General features: G+C 40.7%; 2 protein-coding genes across 2 annotated transcripts in view; one reads left to right on the forward strand and one right to left on the reverse strand.

Moving 5' to 3' along the window:
• celf4 (CUGBP, Elav-like family member 4) overlaps positions 1-6,709 on the forward strand; it is a 78,140-nt gene extending 71,431 nt beyond the window's left edge. Inside the window, exon 14 of the mRNA XM_034121953.1 lies at positions 1,899-6,709. The gene's annotated coding sequence lies outside the window, so the exon portion shown is untranslated. The remainder of the gene's footprint in view (positions 1-1,898) is intronic.
• Positions 6,710-7,073: 364 nt separating this feature from the next.
• kiaa1328 (KIAA1328 ortholog) lies at positions 7,074-23,501 on the reverse strand. Its single transcript, XM_034122013.1, has 12 exons — positions 23,408-23,501; positions 22,731-22,760; positions 22,353-22,627; positions 22,083-22,183; positions 21,028-21,143; positions 15,724-15,848; positions 14,037-14,377; positions 12,558-12,776; positions 12,267-12,359; positions 11,929-12,020; positions 11,568-11,670; positions 7,074-7,438 (listed from the first exon to the last, which is right to left on the reverse strand). Exons 1-12 carry the CDS (start codon positions 23,457-23,459, stop codon positions 7,210-7,212), a joined length of 1,776 nt encoding a protein of 591 aa, XP_033977904.1. The 5' UTR covers positions 23,460-23,501; the 3' UTR covers positions 7,074-7,209.
• Between the last annotated feature and the right edge of the window lie 34 nt (positions 23,502-23,535).

The raw sequence follows: 23,535 nt of genomic DNA on the forward strand, positions 1-23,535 counted from the left end.
CGGACAACATACAAATCCAAAACCTTTCAGTCATGTTTACAGTTTGATGACTAACATTATATAAGGAATACAAAATGTTAAATATGTTATTATGTTGTGAAATGTTATGCCCTCTGCCATGCGTCTTATAAATATAACAGTTAGCTTTAATGGCCGGTTATAACAAACAAAGCTGTAGGAGCGTTTACTAACATGAAGCCTCCTCTATTTGTAGTACAGCTTTACAGTAAGTGACCCTGGACGTTACCCTGTAGGTAAAAGATAATTGGTAAATGGTTCAGTGTGTTGCACAGGGAAGGAATTGCTTCCAAGGGAGAGGCATTTATTACCCCTCAGGCGGGTAATTGTGCTGTTCCTCTTTGTCTCCTCCCTTCATCTTTGTGATGGAGAGTTTGGGCTGCGTCGTTCATTCACCACTGATGACTTCATTCAAGGGCAACTTATCACCCACTCACAAACTAACTGAACCGTACCAGACGCTGTCCCGAGGCAAATCACTGCGGGAAGAATAGCGCGAACCGGTACCGATGTGTCACAAAATATGTGGCACCATTACTTCTGATATATAAAAACATTTTCAACGGAACGCCAGAGAAAACATCTCTTTTTGATTTCCGTTCTTGCAGCCCGAGATTGACAGTCGCTACAACTGATAAACAACCATATGGCCATTTCTGCACAAAGTGTTACTGTTAAAATACAAGCTAGAGGACTGCTTAACTTCTAATGACACTTGAGGGTTAAGGTGTTTCTTTATTTAAAATCCCTTCATCATTTTAAAAACAGGATTAGACGGTATGATTTAAATAAAAAACTAAATTTAATTGTTTTTCAAGTAGGAGATTATAACAGCGTCACTGCCAGTGCCAGGGAGCTAAATTAATTCACTGCAGGGTGAGCAATGATTTGTTTTCAACATTGCCAAATTATCTTTGTTTATCCATACCAGAACTTAAGAGTCTTCGTGCTGGAGAGGATGATTTAGGGAGAAATGTTTTTTGTAAATTCATATTCTGCTGCTCCATCTGCATGTTAATACAGCACGTATAAATATAAAGAGGGCATACTGTCAGGAATAAACAGCAAAACGTGCAAAAATGTCCAATAAAACAAAAGAAATCAATCAAATATTTTCCCCATTAACTTTTCCTAATGTAATGTAGAATTTGGGTCTCTTATGTGATTAATGTTTATTTAGGCCCAAAAAGACAAGCTGTCTCTTTGAATACAGAAAACAGAGATCTGAGTAAATGAACAAACAGTAAGAAAAAGAAAGTACAGCTGAGGCTAATAGGATTGTAATTAATTTTAGAGGTATTAAGTTACAAAAGAAAGTATTGGACATTAATCATTTGTTATTGCACTTCCATTCATTAGTTGTCGAAACACTTAACAATTCACAACAAAAGACAAACCTGATGGTGGCACTAGACAACAAGTCTTCACCAGAAAGAGATACGGTGTCTTTCACCATGAACACTTGGACAAAAAAATCTATAGGATTCATCCTGTGGGGACCATCAATCTATTGTAGCCTATGTACCAAATTGCCATCTGTCCATAACTGTTGAGATGTTTTCCTAAAATCTAGAAATGTCAACCTTATAGTGGCGTCAAAGGAAAACTCATGGGATTCCCAATGTTGGTAGGATTCCTCCTCTGGGTATCATAAATGTCCAAACCATCTGTTGGTGATCCAATAGTTGACATGTTTCGGTCTGGACCAAAATGGTGGACCAACCAATTGATTGCCATTGAGAATCCCTATTGCCTCGTCAGTAGCAAGGCTAAAAATCATGTTTTACTATCTTTTAATGTGCATGGAACAACACAGTGTTTGTTAGCTTTTCCTACTTGCAACTTAACTCAATAGATTTGTATTTCTTCTGTGTTTTCAGGTTTTGTTGAGCTGAATCATATGTTGACTTCTTGCTACCCGCCACTGAGTGCAAACTCGACATCCGGACCACTGAGGCTGCTTCAGAAAAACAGAGGAGAGAGAGAGAAAACGATGACCGAGTCAAGGACGCCTCCTTTTGGATGTACTAAAACTTTGGAACTCAGAGAGAATTTGTACCAGCCTGGTTAGCCCCAGGACCTTTTTTCTTCTGCACACATATACACACCTCTTCCCCCCACAAAACCCTGCTTGAATGACAGCTACCTTTTTTCTGGACCACAAAAAAACTTTTACTTGAACAATGAGGAGAACAAAAACAGTAAGAGTAACTCGATCAAACCTACTTACAATGACCAACCCTACTGAACTCTTAAAGGGAATACGGATGTCAAAAGTCCAACAAGAACAAAAACTTTTTAAAAACTGAGTAGAAGATTGCCGTAGGAGATCTTTCCGTAAGATGGTTTGAGTTTGGGGCAATTGACTTTTGAAGACCAATTTATAAGACATGAAACGCGAAGGGACAAGAAATTCTCGGCGAGAGAACTTAAGTAGGGAATGTGATATTTTCAGGACACAAATTGGCTTCGATTTGGGATGGCCATCTTTAGCTCGGAGTGCCTGTCCGTTTCCAGGGGATACCGTTGCCAAGGAGAGCCATAGCAACGGTCTCCAGGGAGTCTTACCTGTCATTCCTTAGTTGTTTTAGGGACCAAAAGACCAAACGTTTTTATTGCTGAGGACTTGTAGCTCTAATATACTCGGACCACTGCATCTCCTTCAGTCAGTGTATACTGGTTGGGGAGTTGCACTTAAAAGAAGTGTACATTTCGAATATATACAACACATGTATATATACATATATATTGCTGATATGCTTTTTTGAATACAGGCAAAACTATTTCAGATGACCAAATGGGGTCTCTCACTTCGCTAGTTTACAATTACTCAAAATGTTTATTTTTTTCTCTTCTCATTTTGTCTTGGGAGGGATGGCGAGTGCATGGGAGGGGCTGCTCCGTATCACAGCCTTATCTTTTTTAACTTGACATCCTAACCTCATAGATAGAATAACATCAGAAACGTTTGAAATATATGAACTTGTTTATATTTGCAGTACATATATATGTATAACAAGCATTCAAGCAAATGTATTCATATATACAGTATATATGGATAAATAGATATTAATCACAAACAAATATATGTATTTATATGCACATATTTTATATATGTGTGTCTGTATATAGAACGGCTACTGACTATGTTGAGCTGTAATTTTTTGTAGATTTTAGCTGGAGTTTGAAACATTGCTCTGCTTGGGAAGAATCGCAAATCTGGCAGCTCCCAAAACTGCAGGCATTCCTATCTCTGATTAACTATATGCTGACACACAATATATTGCTAAAAGATACATGTGTGAGGATGCACACGTGGTGTAAATATTATCTGAAAATGCAAAAAGCCACATCTCAGTAGCAGGCTTTAAGAGAATCAGGCTAAATGATTTTAGAGGAAAAGGACAATTATCTTCGACTCTATTCCAAACATATCTTTTGAGCTTACACACAAACACACACACACACACACACAAACTTCTCTTTGAAACTTGAACCAAAATGAATACGTCTCACAACCCTTGCTCTCTTTTGCATTCAGTAAAGTGCATGTAGCGTATGGGCTGTCACCATGTCAAGGTGTGCCTTGTCACCTGCAGAATCTGCCATCAAGCACTGTGCTCTCAGAAAACAACAAAAGAAAAAAAATAATTACTCAACACACACCACTGCAAGCAGCCAACGCGCTATTATGATGTCAAAACTACAGCCAGATCCATATCATTTGTCAGCCGCGTAGAGAGGTTCAGTGCATGTCCAATGTTACAAACCACCAGACAGCTGTTGGCCATCAATGTCTCTAAAAAAAAAGCATTTAGAAATAATCAAGCGATTACACTTCAAATAAAAGCGGGCATTAGGTAACCTGTTAGCACAGGTGCTAACTATCAAAGCTGTGTGCTACTTTCCACTGGTTGGAGTCTAGGGTCAATTTCAGGGTTGCGACTGACATGACGTGTCTTGATATGAGAAGTGATTGAGCTCATCGGACCCGACATTAGGTTTTAATGGTTATGAAGGTGATGTAATATTGATGAATATGCTCTAATTAGAGCGTGGGCTTCCCATTGAGCAGAATAAGGGAGGGTTTTATGTACTTTCACATCCAGCAGTTAATGTGTGGATCTGCTGGTAATACTTGACATGAAGCATATCCTTTAGAAGATGTTATATTGCCTTATCCTCATACAATCAAATATAAAACATAAAAGTATAATGAAACTGTAAAATGAAGCAATAAGAGTGAAAAGCCATTTACCCATAAGAACTGCTGTGCCACTGAGGCTGGTTTCATATTGCTTTAGCATACAGTTTCTCATAAAAGTCTACAAAGATGGTATGAACACTTACCATACACCTGCAAAAGGTCAACGGACTTGGATTTATTGGTCCCCGCATTCAACACATATTCAGCTGGTGGAGATTACTCAATGAATATTTATATATCTGAATATTTATAAGGCTATATGACACTTTGGAAGACAATGCTTCCTGTTGGGTGCTATTACTAGTTTTTCCTATAAATTGCTCATTATGCCCTTTCCCTAGTGTCTGTGTGTAACCTTTTTAGCAGATTGAATAATTTAACATTTACCTTCCAAATCCAGTGGGGCTAAAAGACGCCACTCCACATCCCAGGATGCCACTGTTTGTATATGCCACATAACAAGGCCCCCACTGTGGCGTACAGTGTGAAACCAGATGACCATCGTGATCATTTTCACCCCGACAGTAGCCGCCGTTGGTTAGTACAAAACGTCCGGCTGCCTTTGAGCTAACAGTAACATCCGGAGCTAAATGTCATGTGTCTAGTGTCCCTGATCGCCACACTGTGCCCTCTTTGACTGGCCCTCGCCGCTCTGAGGAAATTGAAAAAAGGTGTGGACACGGTCTGTGCTTTTTAATGGTTTGTTTGAGCAATCACTCATGTCTTTCACCTAGCCCATGTTTTCATGTTGAGGGAAGTGAGGGAGGGGAAGCAGATCGACCGCGGGGACTAGAAAGCCAATCACCTCTTCTTCATTTGCTCCGACTTAAAGCTGCAAGTTTACATGAGAAAAGAAAAAACAAAGTATTGTGGTTCAAAAACAACAAGAAACAGAGCAGAAGTTTGAATATAAATATATATATATAAATATATACATAAACCGATGAATATACTGTAAATTGTTTCCTTTTTTGCTCTGTTTTCCTCTGTACATAGGTTTGCATATTTTATAGGACTTTTACTTCTATCTACAAGGACTGGATAAAGTACTTTAAATACTTAAAAAAATATATGAATGAAAACATGATAATGCTCAATAAAACCAGGTACAAAAAAAAATAGTCGCTAGGATACGGTACAAGCTGTAGGACCTGACCAAGGAAATTTATCCAGAATACAGTCAGGGAGAGCATTGACCTCAGTTAGAGCTTAGACACACATTGACCTATTTTATAAAATAAAAAATACTTTGATGGGTTCTACTCATTTATCTATTTGTTTAGATATTTATTTATAAGTCATGTCCAAGATAATATGCATGCTTTCATGGCATTATTTTTCTATGAGTTGGTACGTGACCAAATAGTTTTTATATGACATGCATGGGCCACTGCTGTGGTCCACCGATGATCATCGTTCCTGTCTGCAGGACCATGCCTTCATGAAGGGGAAAAAACGCTCCTATTGACCAATTGATGTCAAAGACAGATTTTTAATCCTTTATTTATGTCTTTATTTATTTATTTATTTATTTATTTTGAGTTGATGTATTTATTTATTTATTTATTTGTGCTGTTTGATTCAAGATCTGAGCTCTCTTATTGCCACTGATCTGTTGCTTTGTATCACTACATCGCATATTACCACTTCAAGCAACCTCCGAATTTAACAACTTCAAAGACTGGTTTTACATTTTCCTGTTGCTGATTACCTATTCAAAACAATGCAGTACTATACTAAAGCCTTATGTATATTTGTAATTATTAATTCATATTGTTCTGTTCCTAAAAAAGTTAGCTTTGTTAAAAGATTGTTAACCAATGAGCATTAGCTTCCATTCTGAAACCTAGGTAAACTTTACATAATACAACTGTCCAATCAGACGTGTAGTCACAAGAACATATGCCTTGAGGTCACTATGAGTTGCTGCTAATATACAGTATAAAGGAGATAAAGTCTGATGAAGTCCTAATCTCTGATTAACTGCCTGCAACAAAAAAAACATTTTAGATTTGTTTCGATTCCCCTGCTCCCCTTTCTCCTCTTGCTTTGCATTGTTTGACAGAGCTCTGATCTTGTTCAACTGATGTGTTCTAACAAGAGTCAAATTCAATGAAAACTGCACTATCTCATCAGAAACCGTTGAGTTACTATCATTCTTTCTCAGTGCTGTTATCAGTGGTTTTATTTCTAAAGCGCAGTAGTATTGCTAGAATCCCATTTTCCTTCATATGGTTTTCAAAGTATTCTGGAAATCTATTTCCCAATTTCAGCACACACGGAGGGAGGGGAAATGAATGTTGCATATTAAGCTTTGCCGGGTTCCTGATGAGCTAAGCTTCTGATTGGGCAGTGCGCTTTAGGCTCCCGCCCCTGTCTCTCCAGACTGCACCATTCTCTGGTCCCCTGAACTCTTTTTTTGTAATTTTAAATGAATGATGCGTCTCAGCTTAGCCCAATAATAAAGCACAGTCTAGAATAAAAGTGTCCTGTGTTGTGTCATCATTTCTGATTTCAATACGCAACCACCTGCACAAATGTCCCAGATATTCTGTTGTCTCTCATCTCAAAAACTGATGAAAAGATTTCTAGTAGGAATATGTGTAGTATACATATACTCACATGTAGTATATGTGAGTATCCAGGATTTTATGCTTCAGGTTAATTCATTTTAGTCATAATCATCAAACAGAGTCTCAATGTGAGATTGCTTATCATGAATTACGTTAGTATTAAACTTGGCAATGTCCTAAGAGATAATCAGCATAACTCAGTGTGTTTTTGTTAGCTGTGGCAACATCAATTACAAAATAAAAGCATGACCAATTCTGTATAAATATTTGTTTATTTGTATTAAAACCACAGTATTACAAGGGTACACTTTACAACACATGATCATTCTGATTTAGAATGTCAATTGAAAATTAAATGTATTAATAAAAAAAAAAAGACCATACATGTGACTGGATCCATTTTCTTCTTTGTCAGCAAATAAAGAAAATATCCTCCAGTATTTGACTTTCCTCCAGATCCTGCTGGGTATTCTGAGGATAAGACCGGGCGGGGGTGAGGAGGGTTCTGCCCGGGGGTTTTGGGGTAGTGAGGCCCGGCCTACGCTGCGATATATTGGGTCTTCGGATGGACTGCTTTCTGAGCTCATGTGCAGAGACAGGACTAAAGACATCCAATAACTCAACCGCAGGAAAGTCCAACCTAGAAGGAAAAAATTAAATCTTTAGAGGAGTTTTTTTGTTGTTTCGGCTTCTCTTTTCCACATGTGACCTCAGCTTGTTTCAAAGGTTGAATCGGCACAGGCTACATTTATAATACAGAACCCAGCGGAGCCCTGTAGGCGATGTTGTAAATGAGTATCCTTGCGCGGTTTCATTGTAGCAGAGAAATGCACACAAAGACCGGCAGTTTCAGAACGTGCCCTCAATGTTAAACACAGAGGGAGCAGGCCGGGGGACCGTCAGCAGACACGCACGAGGCCAAAGTCTACTTGGAGCACGGCGTTGAACGTAAATATTTGTCATTCACCTTTCATTTGTTAACACAGACAATATGAAAGCAAATCTCTCTTGGACGTGTTAACAAAATCTGTCTTGCTGGAGTGTCTACTGAACCCTAACAAGCAACGCTAACAAGTCAAAACCGCTGGGGCGTCCCAACAGAAAAACACATATTCTTGCAGGTGTACGGGAGGGAAAAAGAGGGAGAGGACCCCGGCCCTTTCTCCCCTGGAATAGAAATGAGGGAATGTGCTGCAAAATAAATAAACCAAAACGGGGGAGATTAAGCTAATAGAGATTCAATCCCTCAGTCTGGCTGGCTTGATAAATTATTCAGTGTATACACAGTCGAACAACGCCATTCCAGATACAAAACATGCATTCTTTAAAGCACGCTCCACTGGTGTTGCTAACATAATTCTCTGCTCGTTTAAAGCTGCATCGATTTGCATCGCGCCGCTCCGCACACAGCTCTCCCAGGTAAGGCCGATCTTTGGTGGACTTGTTGATATGCATGTGGGGGGGCAGCAGACAGACACCGCTGGATCGTCCAATCAGGCTGCATTTGTGTTCCTCCACACGTAACTATAGACCTTGATATGTCGGGGGGGGGGGGGGGTTTCCACACCAACTTGAGGCAGAGAACATCAGTAGCTTTAGAGGTTTGATAGCCATATTTCCCTATAGAAAGATGTAGTGATGTATGCACATGTTTGAGCGCGAGAGAGTGAATGAGGGGTAAGTCGTCTGAAAGATGATAACTGATGAAAAAAGAGACTGAAGCTTGAGTAAGTAAATCTGTCTTCCTCATTTGGTCTCCTCCCTGTCATCAGCTAAAGAAGAAGGGAGAGAGAGAAAGCATGAGAGGGGATTCTGTGTCTGTGTGTTTGTGTGCGCGTGCGTGCGTGCGTGCGTGCGTGCGTGCCTGCCTGCGTGTGTGTGCGTGCGTGTCCGTAATACAGAGACTGGAAGCGAGAGGAAGGCAGAAAGGGAATGTGGGGGAGGGACTTTGGCTGGGTTCCTTCTCTCGAAATGTGAGAATTTGCATTTTTATTTGTTGATTTATTTAACGGACAGGGCTCTCAAACAGCCATCCATCAACAAACGACATGTCGGTAATGAATAATGCATCACTTACCGGCGGTCACAATCTATAACAAGGGGAGTGCGGGGGGTAGGGGGTACAGTTTGGGCATTAATGGGGGGGGGGGGGGGGGGGAAATGGCTGTGGGTCGGGTGAGGAGGGGGGGGGGAGGTGGCATAGAGATTGCACGAGGGCTGGAGAGAACGCCGATGGATTTTCAGCGGGGTACACAGCACAACAAAGAACTTCATTTCTAGCTCCAGTTTGTTTGAGGTAAAGTTGTGAATTGCTGCTCGATATTAATACCCCCCCCCCAAGGAGTCCGGGCTGATCTATTTTACTGCCACATGCATACACACAACGCAGAGAGAAGCAGGGACTGTCCTTGTAAAAAAGGAAAGGAAGAACAACTTATTTTGATGCTTTGCCAACATGTAGGTATTGTTCATACATCAGTCTTCTGTGCCTGTCAGTATTAGAGCCTAAGGGAGAATCATATATCTGCAGGAAGCTGATAGATACTACACTGATACAGACGCTTCAATGACAAACAGATTTCTATGAGACTGAATGTAAAAATCACAAAGGTCTTATAAAACCTTTCTTAATGTAATAAAATCGTTTGGGCTTCATGCTCCCAGCGCAGCAATACTGTTTGTCTCTTTCCTAGCTCTTTAAGGCCAGATACCCCACCTCCTTCGCTCCACTCGTAACTTTCACTGCTTATTTGGCTCCCCTCTTTCATTAAAGATAGCCGTCTCGCCCCGGCGCCCCTTTTCATTTGCAGTCCAAACAGTAAGATAAAAAAAACCTATAATGGCCACTGCGTATAACCCGCATGTCAATTTCTCAACCAATCAATAGCAGGCGGGCAATGGCGGGAGGGATGGAGATGAGATGGGCGGGGTGCGCTGGAACCGTCTCATTACTAACTAGCGCAGGATTCATGAAAGGATTAAGAAGGTCACTTAATGTTAACCCCAGCTTCGTTTTGCAATTTGCACATCGAGATTGAATTGGTTAAGATTAGATGGTCACCAGGGGCATGCTGTTGCCAAGCAAAGGAGGGGGGGTGCAGGTAACATCCCAAATCTTACTGTAGGTTATACATTTCATCTTGTTTACTATCCTACCACAGCAGTGTTTTTCTTTTGTTTAATACATACAAGGAGCAGTTTATTATCATTATATACAGATTAAGCTATTTTTTTTCCAAACAATGAATGTAGTTTAAGAAAAAGACATGTCTAATCCAAATCACTGGATTACCAAAGGATTACAACTATTTTAAAATATGCACATGAAAGAAAACTGATTGCGAGAAAACCACAAAAGGCATCCGAGAGGCAGACTTCCTCATTACTGGTTGTAGAAAAAACAGTGTGTGTAGCGAGGAACAGCCCGACAATTTTAATAGGCTTTGGAGGTGTAAATGGATGGTAATAAGATCTGATTCCCGGGTCCCCTGCTGGAATTAATGGGCATCTGCTGGAGCTCACAATCCAACTTGGACCACGCACTGCTTTGTTTAAGAGTTACTTATCTGAAGTTGGAAACTTTGAGCTGTTTTAAAGAAATGTCCTTTAGGGAAATGAGGTAGAGAAGCAGTCCCACAATTACTGTATCTCCTACTACCAGCTACTTTTACAAAAAAGGAAAGGTGAAATTATACAAGAACAAATTGCATCAGCTAGGAATAACATTTTTTATAAAATACAGGTCTGAAGCACCACTGTAACAAATTGCTTCTCAGGAAGTGATATTACTGCACACACACACACACACCCGGTTAGACCGTCAGGTTAATTACCATCCTGTGTAAGGGCTGGAAGAAAAAGGGTAGCAAAATGTCCTTTTCGAAAAAACTGATGATCGCACTCAGTGATTCATCCCTGTCCTCGAAACTACTCTATATCTTTCTCACTGTTGCTATCCATCTGTCCCTGCTCCAACTTTCCTCTTCCTATTTCTCACTTTATCCGATGCCCTCACTCTTCCTCAAAAACACTTTTAACATCCCTCCCTCACTCTTGCTTACTCTGTCTCATTACTGTGGCAGCGAGAGAAGGGAGGGCAGTGTGTGCATCCAGAAGTCTGTTCAATTACACCTGCTGCAGGGTCCCTGCTAGGCCGACTAATGGAACGCAGCATGTCTCCTGACAGGCTGGCCACAGCGCTAGCTAGCCAAGTAAAAAGCTTCATTTAGCCTCTCACGGCTCGAAAAGTTAGCTGGGCTAAGAAGAGACATCATTTAGCCTCCCACACTGCAGCAACTGCAAGACCAGGAAAAGCCTCTATAAGCTAAATGTTTTATTTGTGCTGCTTTCATGCTTTTCATTATTGTTAATATGTATTCACAAGGGGGAAATGCCTTAGCAGGTGAGAGGGAACAGATAAAACACTGCAGACTGACAGCAGGCCAATAATCTTACAAACGTCCCTACATGACAGAAGTAGTCTACCCACAGAGATGCTCACTCAGACTTTACTATAGCAGAGAGAGAAACCCTTATTAGTCCTGAAGAAAGCTCCATTAAGAATGTCAACCTATCACAGAACAAAGAGTGCTGCCTGGATCCTTCAAGTGCTTAAATGTGCTGTTTTTTGTATTGTTGTTGAATGAGAAATCTACTTGTCTGGCACTTCCGTTGAATTTGACCAGTGAGGTTGTTCTTCTACGTTAGCTAATACTCCCAGCATTATAATGAATATTTCACTTAGCTAGAAACTCTTAAAGATGTGTTACCTGGACTCAGAGGACTTTCGGATCACAGACGATGAGGTGGGTCTATTCAGGTTTGCAGGTGCCGGAGATGTAGCCATGTCCTTTCTGGACTGCTCTAAGGCCTCTGTAAAGATACACAAGATAGGAGTGTTATATAAGAAGCAAAAGCAGCGAGGCTGAAAGCGAGGCTGAAAGCAAGGCTGACAAGACGTCTCTTTTCATTACCATGATTATATACAGTTCTTTATCAAAGTTGTACAAGCATATGAAAAGGAAACACTGTCTGAAGAAACTCTTGACAGGATCTTGTAGGATATGTTTGATGAGCCAAGATGTTGCCATTGATGAGACATCATTCTGATTATTGAACATGCAAGCTCACCATTGCCATTGTCCAGATGAGTGGGTAGAGTTTTCAAGTGTTTTGCATGTGAGCTCTGCGCTGCAGGATGTCCCTCTGCATCTTCACACACACTGTGGACCATACACAGTTTTAAGTCAGAGTTAGAGTTAGTGTATGTAAACAGTATATGTGTGTATTATATGTAGTGTATGTAAGTCACTTAAAAGCATCTAACAAGTGATATGTAATGTAATTATATGTAATTATATGTGTACGGTCTGCATGTGTGTGTCAAAGAAAGTTTGCTAGTTTCTCACTGATATAGTTTTAGTTTGAGTGTATGCGTTTCCAGTTTTTTCTTTGTTTACTTAGTTTACCTGGAGGGTAAATGTTGGTGGGAGGGACCCTCAGGCTGTGGGTCTCTATTTCTAGTGTTGGAGCTGAGATCAGATTGAGTAGCTTGTTGGAATCTAAAAAGAATAGAAAAAGAAAATGGACTCAAGTTTTGCCAATCTGCAATGACAGATACCGAAGTACCAAGGACACATAAACACATGAACTTTTATGAATAACGACTAGATGTAAACATCAACGTATTCCTCAAAACGTTAGCTAGCAATGATTCCAATTAGCATACAGTTCATTTGTCTTTGGCTCCTGTCACCCACTTGCTGTAATCGAGGCGCGACTGTTGAAGCTGCTGGTTCTGCGTGTTGAGCCTCTCCTCTTGCTCGGCCAGCCGTGCGTGCAGCCTCTCTCTCTCCGTCTCCAGCTGCATCTTCTGCAGCAGCAGCTGGTGCCTCTTCTCCTCCCAGTCCTCGTGGCCCAGCCGAGGCCTGGTCAGGGCTTCTTTAGCCTCTGAGCCAATGGCCATCCCACTGTGGAGCCTGTATAATGCATTTTATTTAGCTTAAAAGAATACCCAATTTCATTTCATTTCATTTAATCGTTTATTTAGCAGGGACAATGCACATTAAAGGTAGGGTAGGTAAGAATGGAGAAACCAGCTCGAGTGCGCTAGAATTTGAAAGTACGCAACCGGAAGAAATCTGCCCCTTCCTTCAGACTTCCTTACAGAGCCCCTCCTCCAACACACACGGACGCACACATGACCAATGAGGGCACGAGATAAGTTTGTGCACAGATGGAAGGCTGACAGGCAGGTAGGCCATCCAGTTATTTTAGCCGGGCCGGCTCAGATGATTGGTCGTGCTTTTTACAGCGCCACGGCTTCCACAGATGACATTTATTTATGTATTTATTGTCAAAGCATTTAATGTATTCATTGCTATCGGGATGTTAAGAGCATTCCATGGAATATAACAAAAAGTGTATCTGAAGTGAATTATCTACCCCACCTTTAATGAACACTTAAAACAAAAAAATGCAAATAGTGTAAATATGCCGGATTTTAGCTTGGAGCTCATTTCCATCCGCAGTCCCTCACATAAAACAGGCAATTGACAATATGATGATATGTATAGATAACTGACCCTTTGTAACCATGAGTTCTTGAAGAAAACGTTATTGCATGCATCCATGGTGAACAAAGCATAGAGAAACAGAGTGTTCTTGATGTGTAAGTGAATTGGGGATGCATTTAAAAACAGCAAAACTATATCAAAGACAAGTCTCATTCATCCAATTGTATGTTCAATACTTCGCAAACATGCTTTTATGGTAAAACCGTACTATTTAAAACCCTTCGGACCAGACTGGCATAGAACAGTAGTGTGCTTGCAGAGGTGTTACTGATTATTCGGAATAGTAAGGTTTTAGTGAAAATGTGTTTGGGTAGATGCGAGTATACGACTGGATAAATGAGACCTTTATTATACTTCTCGAGATGTGTAAGAGTTCATAAACATATGTTTTGATATGGTTTTGTAGAAGTTAAACAAGAAACAAGTTAAACAATTTGATTTAATTCAAAGTTAACAAAGCTCTCTTCAAGAATGTAAGGTTACACTGGGTTAGAAATTGTAGAAAAATGTATTAATGGTCATTGTGTGGGTAACAAGTAACATGTAATATATTATTATAATTGTGTTATATCCTGACTTCTTGTTTGTGTCTTGATAAATGCACAATTCGGTTATAATAAAACTAATACTATAATATGGTATGAAAAATGATATAAACTGTACCTTTCGCACTCATGCTGGTTAGAAGTGTCATGGTGGCCATTCTCTATGCGAGCGCCACTGTCTTGACCTCGGCAGGGCCCACATCTGTGCTGGCCCTCGGACTCCCTGCTCTTCTGAGTCCTGAGCTGTTGGATGGGCCCGTCAGTGGGACTAAACTCACCCGCACAGGAAAGAGTGGCTGCATTGCTGCTCTGAGAGTGTGTTGTTGCTGTTCTTCCTCCACCACTCCCACCACCCCTGTGCACTCGAGTAGCAGGGAGGCTGAGGTATGAGCCATCAAAGAGCGAGCCATTAGCTCTGCTAGTAGATGTTCTGTTGGCGGCTTCCTCACTGCTCAGCACCTGGACAGAGAACAAAGAGGACAATGAATGCATTTTGGCCAATTTAGGAAGCCTCTGAAATATTTATGGGAGTATAACCGCCAAAAACGTTGCTGCTTCATAAAATCCTAATGTAGACCTGGGCTACACACCAAAATTCACCAATACTGAATAAGGAGTCACTAACCAACCTAATTAACTCATGTTTCAACGTGCAGTAAAAGCTTCCCCCATGTGTTTGGGAGAAATGTTCCATGAGACCTTGCATATCAATTTTACTTCATGTCGTTTTTTGTGACCTGAAGCATTTTCTTTTTGTCTTAAAATTCGACTTTCTTCCATTTTACCCCCGTGAATACAGTGATTGTGTTATTAGGCTTCGCTGAGATTTATTATGCTTCCCTGAGAATGTGCTGCTTTCACTACTTTATAGACGTGGTGTAAGGCTAGGGCCTGGTTTATAGCTGCAAAAATGCAAATCACCTTTCAAAACTGTAAACTGGACAGTGGCCACAAGATTAAGAGGACAATTTCCAACTGAGCATTACTGGCAGGTAAGCCAAGGTCAGCAACATTATGAGATAAACATAAGGAGGATAGCCCATCTTACAGTGGACTGAGGAAGAGAGTGTGACTAATTTGCTGAGGGTCAGAGAGCAGGCAAACACACATTATTCAGAGCCCACCTCGGGACAATGAGTGGGGCCAAGTCATCTATTCTTACAGGGGCCGAAGCCAGAGAGGCGTCTTCGTTCTGAAGTGTCACCTTGAGAGAGTTTTCACTGTGTTGTAGTGATACCAGACCACTGTAGTGGACTTCGGTGGTGCTTTCATATGCATTAAAGAGAGGTGCATGAATGAGTCCTAAAACATGGGAATGAGTTTGCATTTGACCATTTCCGTTTCCCTTGTCCCTAAGTCAACTGTTTTTAAATGTGTTTGTTGTTAGATGTCTGAAATAAGATCTGTGGTTAATACAGGCTGAATAGATTTTTATGTTTTGTTCTACGACATGAAATGTGTCAGTAAATACTCAACTGGTGAATGTCTGAATCTCCTTTGTGCCATAAAAAAGGCTGTTGCTAACAAGTGACTGTATAAGACGTCATCACTCTGAACACCAGTTAGCCTTCAGCATATCAGTGGTGACGTGAAGCCATGCAACCATAGCCTAATGTTAGCTTTTTACTTTTCCACTGGATGTTTCTTTTGTAATGCTGGAATGCCTACCGTATGGGGAACATGAGTTTTATCAAAATGGCTCACTCAGGAGCTGGCCCATCACGTTATATTGCATGTTGCACTACTAAAACCCTTATTAGGGCTTTCCACATCCCCCCCCTCCCCCCCTCTGCCCCGTACCTCACCTTGCTATGCGCTGGCTCCTGGCTGAGCTGGGCGATGGACTGGTTCAGTTTGGCCTGTTGCTGAGAGAGGTATTGTTGATAGAGCCCCAGCAGCTCCTGGCACTCTCTGTACTGCTGCTGCAGGCCTGGAGGACCACAGTTAAGGAACCAACAGCAAGTACACTGAACACATCAAAACACAACTTTTAGTATTAAATATTAAAACATACCCCTGGATTTGGCTGAGAAAAAAGCAGACTGTGCAAAATAAATATTTTCCCAAAACTTTTTTTAATTAAAAAAGGTTTTAGGGCAAAGGAAAATGCTGGACAGGGACAATATACTCTAAGCACCCTTTGCTTTTGAATATCTTATTGGGCTACTATCTTATTGTTGTTTTTTCACCATGAACATCAGAGGATTGTCTGGCAAGAGTCAACAGTGACGAACAAAATGCATTTATGAAAACTTCCGAAACTAGAAAAGCTTCGAGCGGCCACATAAAAAAGACAGGGCACTCTAAAAAGAAAATACTTTTTCTCTCGGCGGTATCATAAGCACCACTGTCATTGGGAACTATCTATTTAAAAGAAGGCTGGCGCTCTGAGAAAGAAACGTCATGGAAACTCTTTGAAATGTCTAAAATGTAACTAAACTACGTCGTGCCTACACGTCTTCTCACTGTGGATCTACTGGAAGGAATTCTGTACACAACAGCCATTTTGCTAAGGAAAATGTTCCACTATGCCACTTAAAAGCTAAAAAGAAATAGATGCTGGATTTAGATTGACAATCTGAATTAAAGCCTTGTTTCTCCAATCAATTACATATTGGACCAGAGAAGTAGGCAGAACCGAGAGAATTTGAAAACAGAGAGGGAGAAGAGGCCAGAAAAATCAAAGTTGTTGTTGTGGCACAGAGCTTTCACCATCTGGGTCGGGCCAAGCTGTGTTGAGCCGAGTTGGGCAGTGCCGTGCCAGGCTATCTGCCAGACAGAGAGCTGGCACACACCAGAAAACTAATCTGGAGCGGAACTACTGCTGCGCCTCAGGAGCCCACTAATGACAGTGGCAGCAGCACACTACAGCAGCACATACAAAGATAATGAGCACAAGAATGGAGAGACTACACACATTCAATAATCAACCTCAATCTGACTCTCACTCCCGAGTACACACACCCACGCAAACACAGAGAGACATGAGAGCACAAATTCCCCACCTGCACTGTAAACAGCTCGCACACTTCAATAAAGCAAGAGGAACACACACTCCCGCCCAAGCTGACCTTAAAGTGTGTTCCTCCAGGCCATATCTTTTTATGATGGTGGCCCTGCTCCCTCAGCTGATGAGTTTTTCCGCATCCGTTTGAGAAAAAAAATTCCCCATTTTAAGAGAAAATCAAAGTTCAAAGTAGAGTGTTATTGAAGAATAGTTGGCGGAACAGTCCATAAGAAAACACTTTGGTTGTTAGGAGACTTCAATCAGGCTGTGGAAATGAAACAGAGGGAAGGCGAGGAGAGCGGGGACGGCTTTGAATCGAGAAGCAGACACCAGACAAATGCAATGCAGCAGCTTCCATAAACATTCGGGAAATGTGAGGAAACACTTTGATTGAACCCTCCGTCTAAGTAAGGCTCCTCCACCGCTGCACTGATAATGTCCATGGAAGTAGTTTTATATGGAAAGCTTGAGGACATCACAAGGACATCACATCATGTAAACCTGTGCTGGTTGCTCTATGTATGCAGCATGAATAAGGGTCTTGAAGGGGAGATACTGAATATGCTTATACAGCTCCCCCTCAGTCCAAGATAGAGAGTTGTGTGTTGAAAAAGCCTGCTGCTCATATTTCATCCGATTCGCATAAAAACACTATTTCCGCATGATTTCTCATGACTAAAACAAATGTTTACCAATAGACACGAATATATCGCACTTGAATACAAATATGGGTTTAGTGGGGGGACTACACAATACACACAAAGGCTATCTGTTAAGGCTATCTGGCATTACTTTAAATGAAGGTAACGTGTGTTAATGTGTAGACGGGCTGATGCAGTCACTGGACACCAAGCGCTGGGTAATCTGAACCGAGTGGAGCAACGCTGATAAGATTCCACCTCTCCGCCCGTCGCCACACTAAACATGCTTCCTCCATAGCCTTGGACGTCAGCCAATGGGGGCCAAGCACTCGGCAAGCCCCCGGTTTACATCACAGCTGCAACGCGCCGACAATGACTTACTCCTCCCCCCTGCTCCAAAAATACTCAGAATCAAGGGCTTGGGCTGAAGAGGCTTCAGACGGGGCCTGTCAAAATGATTCACTTCCCTGTCAGGCAGAGGCTCAAATGAAATAATGAAATCCACTTCAAGGTGGAACAAATTTGCACAGGAGGGGGGCATATTTTAAAGCCTGCTTTAGCACACTGTGCCAAACAGATTGAGCCTGAGCAAGAATGTGAGAGAACGGGGGCAGATGATGTGTATGAATGTGTGTGTAAGGAAGCAATGACGGGGAATTAATGGAAGAAGACAGTTAACATAACTGCTTCAATACAACTGAATCTGGGGGAGATAAGATTGCAAGTCACACAATACACCAATAAATAGCGTCAGGTTACCATTCTTTTTGAAAATGCCTTAAAAATTCAAAGTGCAAACACACAGAAGTCACACAATAACTATTCTTGGCCATCTTTTTTGCCATGATCACAAGTAATGTGAAGAACCAGCTTTGAAGGCACAGACTAGGTTTGCAAAGCCAAAAATATATAAAAGTGTGCAGAGAAAACTTAAGCCAATTTGACTCTTTTCAATGCATTATGTATTATTCATTTCAAATGTTGTCCACCATTGCTTAAATGTAAAAAATATATGAAGTTGAAAGAATGACATTTGTTTACAAGGCCTAACCCTAACCCTCTCAAATGAGATCTTATGAGTTCTTATTTACAGACTCCCCTGCAATTAAGCTAAGCAGAATGAAGGGCTCACAAAAAGGTTCTTCATTCAACCTGTCAGAATCACTGTATTTACTATATTTCTTGTTGATAGTAGTCAAAAGATAAAGCTCTAGTGAAGCAACAGACCATAATTGAGTTTTGAATTCAGCCTTGGCATCTCCGTGCATGTCAAACCTCTCTCTCCAACTGTTTTTATTCTTTCTCTAGACTGTCAAAATAAGGGGAGAAAACATTAATTCGTTTTTAACACATCTAATAAATAGAGTGCACCTTGCATATCACATAATATAACCCACATCACTCTTTTCTAAAGAAAAAAGCAAGATAAACAACACCAAGGACAGATCATGACAGTGCCTACAGAGCTGTCATTAAAGAATATTAGGATCTTAATCTGCCAAGAGAAAACTAAGTGCTAAAAAACCTCTGATGCACGTTGGATACAACCAGATTTCCACATAGTTAATGTCAGGTTTAAATGGATTTTATCTCTGGCAGTCCTCTATCACAACATGTAGCATTTTCAATGACATATTCAAACAGGGCAGTTATCCCCCACTCTCCATGGCCTCAGGATTCCCTCCAATTGTTTGAACTCAATAAATGGCATTAGCGCTAGCACCTGCTGTGCTTTATTCTGGATACAGCGAGTAGAGTGGTGCGCCGTGTTTGTAATGCCACCTCGACTTTAGCCCATGCCAACATGCCTTGAAGTCCTATCCTCCTATCTGAAACGCAAATTCAGTGCTGTGTGCCAGTCACTTCCAAATGTCAGCTGAACACCCTTAATATCAAGGGTACTTTTCCCCTCTCATCCGAGGTGGCTTGGGGCTAAGGTATAGCCCTGCATTCTTTATACCCCCCCGACAACCCTGAATCGTGGATAGATAAGATAAGCTGAGGCGTAATGGAATTAGACTTGACAAGACTCTCATTCAGTGTGTTTGCCTTTGGTGTCTCCTTAACCTTTCGGAGAAGTGCCGGAACCTTCTGCCTGAGAAGAGCCTTCCTGACTCCTGCATGCACTTTGAAAGACTACGTTATCCCCCCCCTGAGGTGCATGGATCTGAACACTTTTTTTCCCCTCAAATACCTTTTTAATGGAGTTTAGAAGTTTGGTGTAAATGCCAAGTCTCCGAGCCAAAGTGCCTTTAATTGAGTTGTGCTTTTTCTAATTTTCCCCGCCGCCGTTGCCAATCGTGCAATTTACCAGCGGGGTCAATTACTCCCTGAAATTGTGTAGTGGTTTTAACCTAAATCGTCTGCTGGCCATGCTCTGGCTTTGACCTGGGCGGAATTGTTTTGAGACAGTAAATGGGATGTGGTGTGCAATAAACAGCACACTATGGCGGTAACTCTAGCACTTACCCCATGCTAGACAATCAAGAATCAGCAGGCGACCCACCTGATCTCATTTTGTAAGGAGGAAGGGATTCTGAGTGATATTCCTCAGTTAATGTTCAACATTCAGGGAGTGTAACAAAGACACATGGTGGCGAAAGCACACACTGTAGTCTCCTCAGTAAATATCAACATTCATCTTTGAATGATAAGATGATTTAGATGGTTGGCGCCATGGCTCCAAGCTTGAAATTGATTCTGTACACAACAGCGCATAAGCTACACTTGCAAAATACATGTGCAGCAGGCATCAAATCATTCAAAAGAATCTGCTCTTTCTCTGTCTTTTGTATCAAATTGAAGGGGGTCTTGGCCAGAAACTGTACTTAGCCGTACCTAAGACAACACTGCCCCCTGCAGACTAACTGATGGAAAGCACATCAAGCAATGTCATCAAGCACTTCATTCAGGATCTTTATGGTCATCTTAAGGATATGCAACTGTGAACCAAGAACAACTTTGCAATACTACAGCGTAGGATTTTACTGGTTCGTTGTATATTTTAGGTTAAAACAGGCAGTGGAAGAATGGAAATGAGATACCATACTTTCTAAAAAAATGTATTGGTTAATGTTACAAAATGTATGAAACTATTGTACCCTGGAAATGTTGAGGGACCTCTGGTTTGCTCATTATAGAGCAACACATTTCGCAGAAGCTGCAGTGGAAGTGACACAACACTAAACTTTTAGTTAAATTAAAAAGGTAGCCATATTATTTTACGATTACTCAAAATTACTACCAAAACACAGAGAATCTCAACCACTGTGGGTCAAGCACATTAATTGACTTTTCTACCATCACCCAAGGTGGCTATTTGCGACGGCAGTCCTACGGGTTGATTAGAAAAACTATTATGACAAACACAACAAATCACCTCACCCACCACTGCACAAAAGGGTGGGTGAGAGAATCTATCTTACTGTTGTTTACTTTCTGCAGTGTTTTTGAAAGGATACTCTCCCTCTCCTCTACTATGATCACGTTCTGTTGCTCCAGCTTCTGGATTTTGCCCTCAAAGTTTTCCTGTTCTTGTTTCAGGCGCTGCACTGACTCTTCCTTCTCCTCGCTCACTCTGGAGAACAGGAAACAACTGAGTTAGAGCACAGGTGGTCTACAAAATTAGGTCCAAATGTGACAAAGGATGAAAAAGGAATTCAAAATTAAACAATTCAAAACAGGTATCACTTCTTACATACGTTTTGAATAGTATCATTTTAAAACCACAAGAGGTGCAATATTTATTAAGAATAATGATTTTGTTATAGAATATGTAGTGATGCAGTGATTTATTGGCCTAAAAATTGTACTCAACAAATTTGAGGAAAATAATTGGGTAATATCCTTCAAAAATATCGAGGTATCATTTTTGAGATTGAATATTATATCACCCAAATCATATTGCAACAGCAAAACCAGTAAGAAAAAAAAAAAAAATCATCGTAATTTAGTCCAAGGCTATAAGGTTTAAATCTTTTCCTTTAGGAATCATCTTCCGCTTTGTTAATACCATACTCAGAATAACATTTGCCACTTGCTATTTAAATCTGATCCCAGTTGGTCACCTTAAGAGCTTATCTGAAAACCTTGGTTAAATGGCATTTGATGTGCTACAAGATTCAAAGGATGTTCTTCATATGTAATAACTCTGCAAGACTAAACTGTCTGCAAAAAACATTGGGGATTATATTGTGAAAATAATTGCTGCACAGCACCATCTACTGGAATAATCAATTTCTGCAGTTCTGTGGTTCCAAATTGAAAGAAATCCATTCATTTTTTTTGAACGAAATTATGTAGGGATAAAATACAAAACCAGAATAAGATTTTTGTATTTGTTGCAGTTTAGTTTTGCATTTTTTGAAAATATTGTTTTTCTTTAGTTTCAGTTTACAACAATATGGCCCCCTGCTTATTTTTGTTTTTGTTTAACTTCACAACAATACCCCAAATCATACATTCATATGAACTTTTTAACGACCCACATTTACAGTTTTCATATCCTGCGTAATACCTGGCTAGTTCTTCAATGAGATTTGCAATCCGGTGCTTATCTTCAGGACAGAGGTCCTTCAAACAGACCTGGCTTTTACTTCTGCTGGTCTCAGAGGATACCTGTGCAAATTAAGATAAAAACATAAAATATATTTACAGAAACGAATAATGTAATCCTGTCAGCATCGATAAAAAACGAGTCAGATTATCCATAAACCCTCTTCCATATACAACTATCTTACATACATGGAGCAAACAGAAAAATAACCTACATTAAACAATCGTTTACCTGTGTTGAGGTGAGAAAAATACCAGAGGATGGAAACAGGGTGTGTTCTGTAGCTGCAGTCGCACTGTGATGGTCTGGCAATTTATCCTTGGTATAAACACTAGAGGGCTCATTTTGTAAGTGGCCTTGATTCCTGCCCCCTTTCTTTAGTGTGTTGCCATTCCTGCAGTCAGAGCTACGCCGGGCTCGCATCTTGGTACCTCTCATACTGGATGTACTGGTGCTGCCTGATCCAAAACTGAAAGGGGTCTGAGTCTTCCTTTCTCCTTCCAATCCTGAGAGTATGGGGGAATACAAATGAAGAGCCATTTGTTTAATAGATACTTAGTATTTCATACTGTGTTCAGAAAGTATCCATACAATGTCATTGAGACTCACCAGGAACAAACACCAGAGGCTGTTCATCATCTGAAACAATGCACAAGGCAAAGAGAAGACTTCATTTACAGTGGTGTAAAGTAGCTAAGTAGATTTACTCATGTACTGTACTGAAGTACCATTTTGAGAGGGACCTGTACTTTACTTGAGTATTTCAAATGTTTGCTACTTCTACCCCACTACAATTCAGAGGTATATCGTGTAGCTACTTTATGCCATGAATAAATTATTCTACATTATTCTAGAATGGGCCAATCTGCCTAATAATTACTTCTACTTTTGGTACTTTAAGTATTTCGATGCTAACTCTGTAGTAGGCTACTTTGTGGTAGTTCTACTTTTACTCAAGTACAAGATGGGAGTACTTTTCCCACGTCTGCCAACATGACGCTGAACATTCATACTATTATCAAAGCGTTTCATATATAAAAGACAATGTTAACGTGACCTAAGATAAATACTTTAACATGTAATGTACCACATGTAGCAGTAACTGTTAGCTCATTCAGTAAACGTAACGCTAGCTGTCTCACTTCCTCAGGAATAACAACTTCTAGCATTGACACAAAAGTAACATCTACGAAACTTTTATAGAAACCTTTTACAAATTACAATCATATATTTTTGAATGGTCAATGTACAAGCAAGCTAGCATTGTTTAGTCAAAGTTAGCGTACCGCCATCCATCCAAAATATCCCCGAATTTGCTGTTTTTGTTGCCGCCGCCATGTTGAAACAACCGCCACCACTCCCAGGGAGCCAAGCGTTGCTAAGGAATCCTATCCCCGCCTTTCACTTTCAACTC

The sequence above is a fragment of the Trematomus bernacchii genome, unplaced genomic scaffold (genome assembly GCF_902827165.1).
Source record: "Trematomus bernacchii unplaced genomic scaffold, fTreBer1.1, whole genome shotgun sequence".
Taxonomy (NCBI): domain Eukaryota; kingdom Metazoa; phylum Chordata; class Actinopteri; order Perciformes; family Nototheniidae; genus Trematomus; species Trematomus bernacchii.

Excerpts from the sequence above, each read along its gene's own strand:
- kiaa1328 (XM_034122013.1), bottom strand. The coding sequence starts at position 23,459 with ATGGCGGCGGCAACAAAAACAGCAAATTCGGGGATATTTTGGATGGAT. Across the intron at positions 21,144-22,082 it reads CTCATTGAAGAACTAGCCAG|AGTGAGCGAGGAGAAGGAAG; the intron begins GTATTACGCAGG and ends CCTGTTCTCCAG. Across the intron at positions 7,439-11,567 it reads CGAAAGTCCTCTGAGTCCAG|GTTGGACTTTCCTGCGGTTG; the intron begins GTAACACATCTT and ends TTTTCCTTCTAG.